The 1,035-nt window shown below is 41.8% G+C and overlaps 1 protein-coding gene across 1 annotated transcript; it reads left to right on the plus strand.

The window, feature by feature from the left end:
* The first annotated feature begins 334 nt into the window (after positions 1-334).
* LOC123572905 (thymosin beta-10) lies at positions 335-802 on the plus strand. The gene has a single exon (XM_045390558.3). The coding sequence runs from the start codon at positions 393-395 to the stop codon at positions 525-527; it is 135 nt and encodes a 44-aa protein (XP_045246493.1). The 5' UTR covers positions 335-392; the 3' UTR covers positions 528-802.
* The last annotated feature ends 233 nt before the right edge of the window (positions 803-1,035 follow it).

A 1,035-nucleotide genomic window follows, 5' to 3' on the forward strand; every position in this document is an offset into this window, starting at 1 on the left:
TAGCCAAGATGGTCTCCATCTCCTGACCTCATGATCCGCCTGCCTCGGCCTCCCAAAGTGCTAGGATTACAGGTTGTGAGCCACCGCCCCAGCCCAGCCCAGAGTCATTATTTTAAATACAGTGTAACTCCTAATCCTCCTGCTTGGTCTCCCTTTCAGTGCTCTCCTTTTGAGATCTTCTTATCTTTTCAAGCACTTATCACCTTCAAACATACTCTCTTTGTTTGTTGTATTTACTGATCATTATCTTTTTCTTCTCTCTGGATAGTAAGCCTCCTGAAGGCACAGATTTTTAAAAAATTTTACTTATTCTAAGTGTTTAAAACTGCAACGCGAGTGGGAGCACCAGGATCCCGGGCTCGGAACCCGACTACACGGATTGTTTTAAGAAAATGGCAGACAAACCAGACATGGGGGAAATCGCCAGCTTCGATAAGGCCAAGCTGAAGAAAACGGAGACGCAGGAGAAGAACACCCTGCCGACCAAAGAGACCATTGAGCAGGAGAAGCGGAGTGAAATTTCCTAAAATCCTGGAGGATTTCCTACCCCCGTCATCTTCGAGACCCCAGTCGTGATGTGGAGGAAGAGCCACCTGCAAGATGGACACGAGCCACAAGCTGCACTGTGAACCTGGGCACTCCGCGCCGATGCCACCGGCCTGTGGGTCTCTGAAGGGACCCCCCCAATCGGACTGCCAAATTCTCCGGTTTGCCCTGGAATATTATAGAAAATTATTTGTATGAATAATGAAAATAAAACACACTTCGTGGCAAAAAAAAAAAAAAAAAAAAAAAACAAAAACTGTACCATATACATAGTTTAAGTATTCAATAAACTCTTATTAAATGATGAAATAAATACTGAAAGTATATAAATCTAAGAACTGCTCAAAAAACAATTGATGTTGTTGACCATTATCTCACTGTAACCTGACTCAAAACAAAGAAACATCATATACTTATAGATCTGACTAGAAACTTAGAATTCTGAAGATGTTTTCCAATATATTTTCTCAGTAGAGTGCATAAAAATAT

The sequence above is a fragment of the Macaca fascicularis genome, chromosome 4, assembly GCF_037993035.2.
Source record: "Macaca fascicularis isolate 582-1 chromosome 4, T2T-MFA8v1.1".
In the NCBI taxonomy this organism is placed as follows: domain Eukaryota; kingdom Metazoa; phylum Chordata; class Mammalia; order Primates; family Cercopithecidae; genus Macaca; species Macaca fascicularis.

What these genes read in the sequence shown, in the direction of transcription:
- LOC123572905 (XM_045390558.3), top strand. Translation starts at nt 393, where the DNA reads ATGGCAGACAAACCAGACATGGGGGAAATCGCCAGCTTCGATAAGGCC.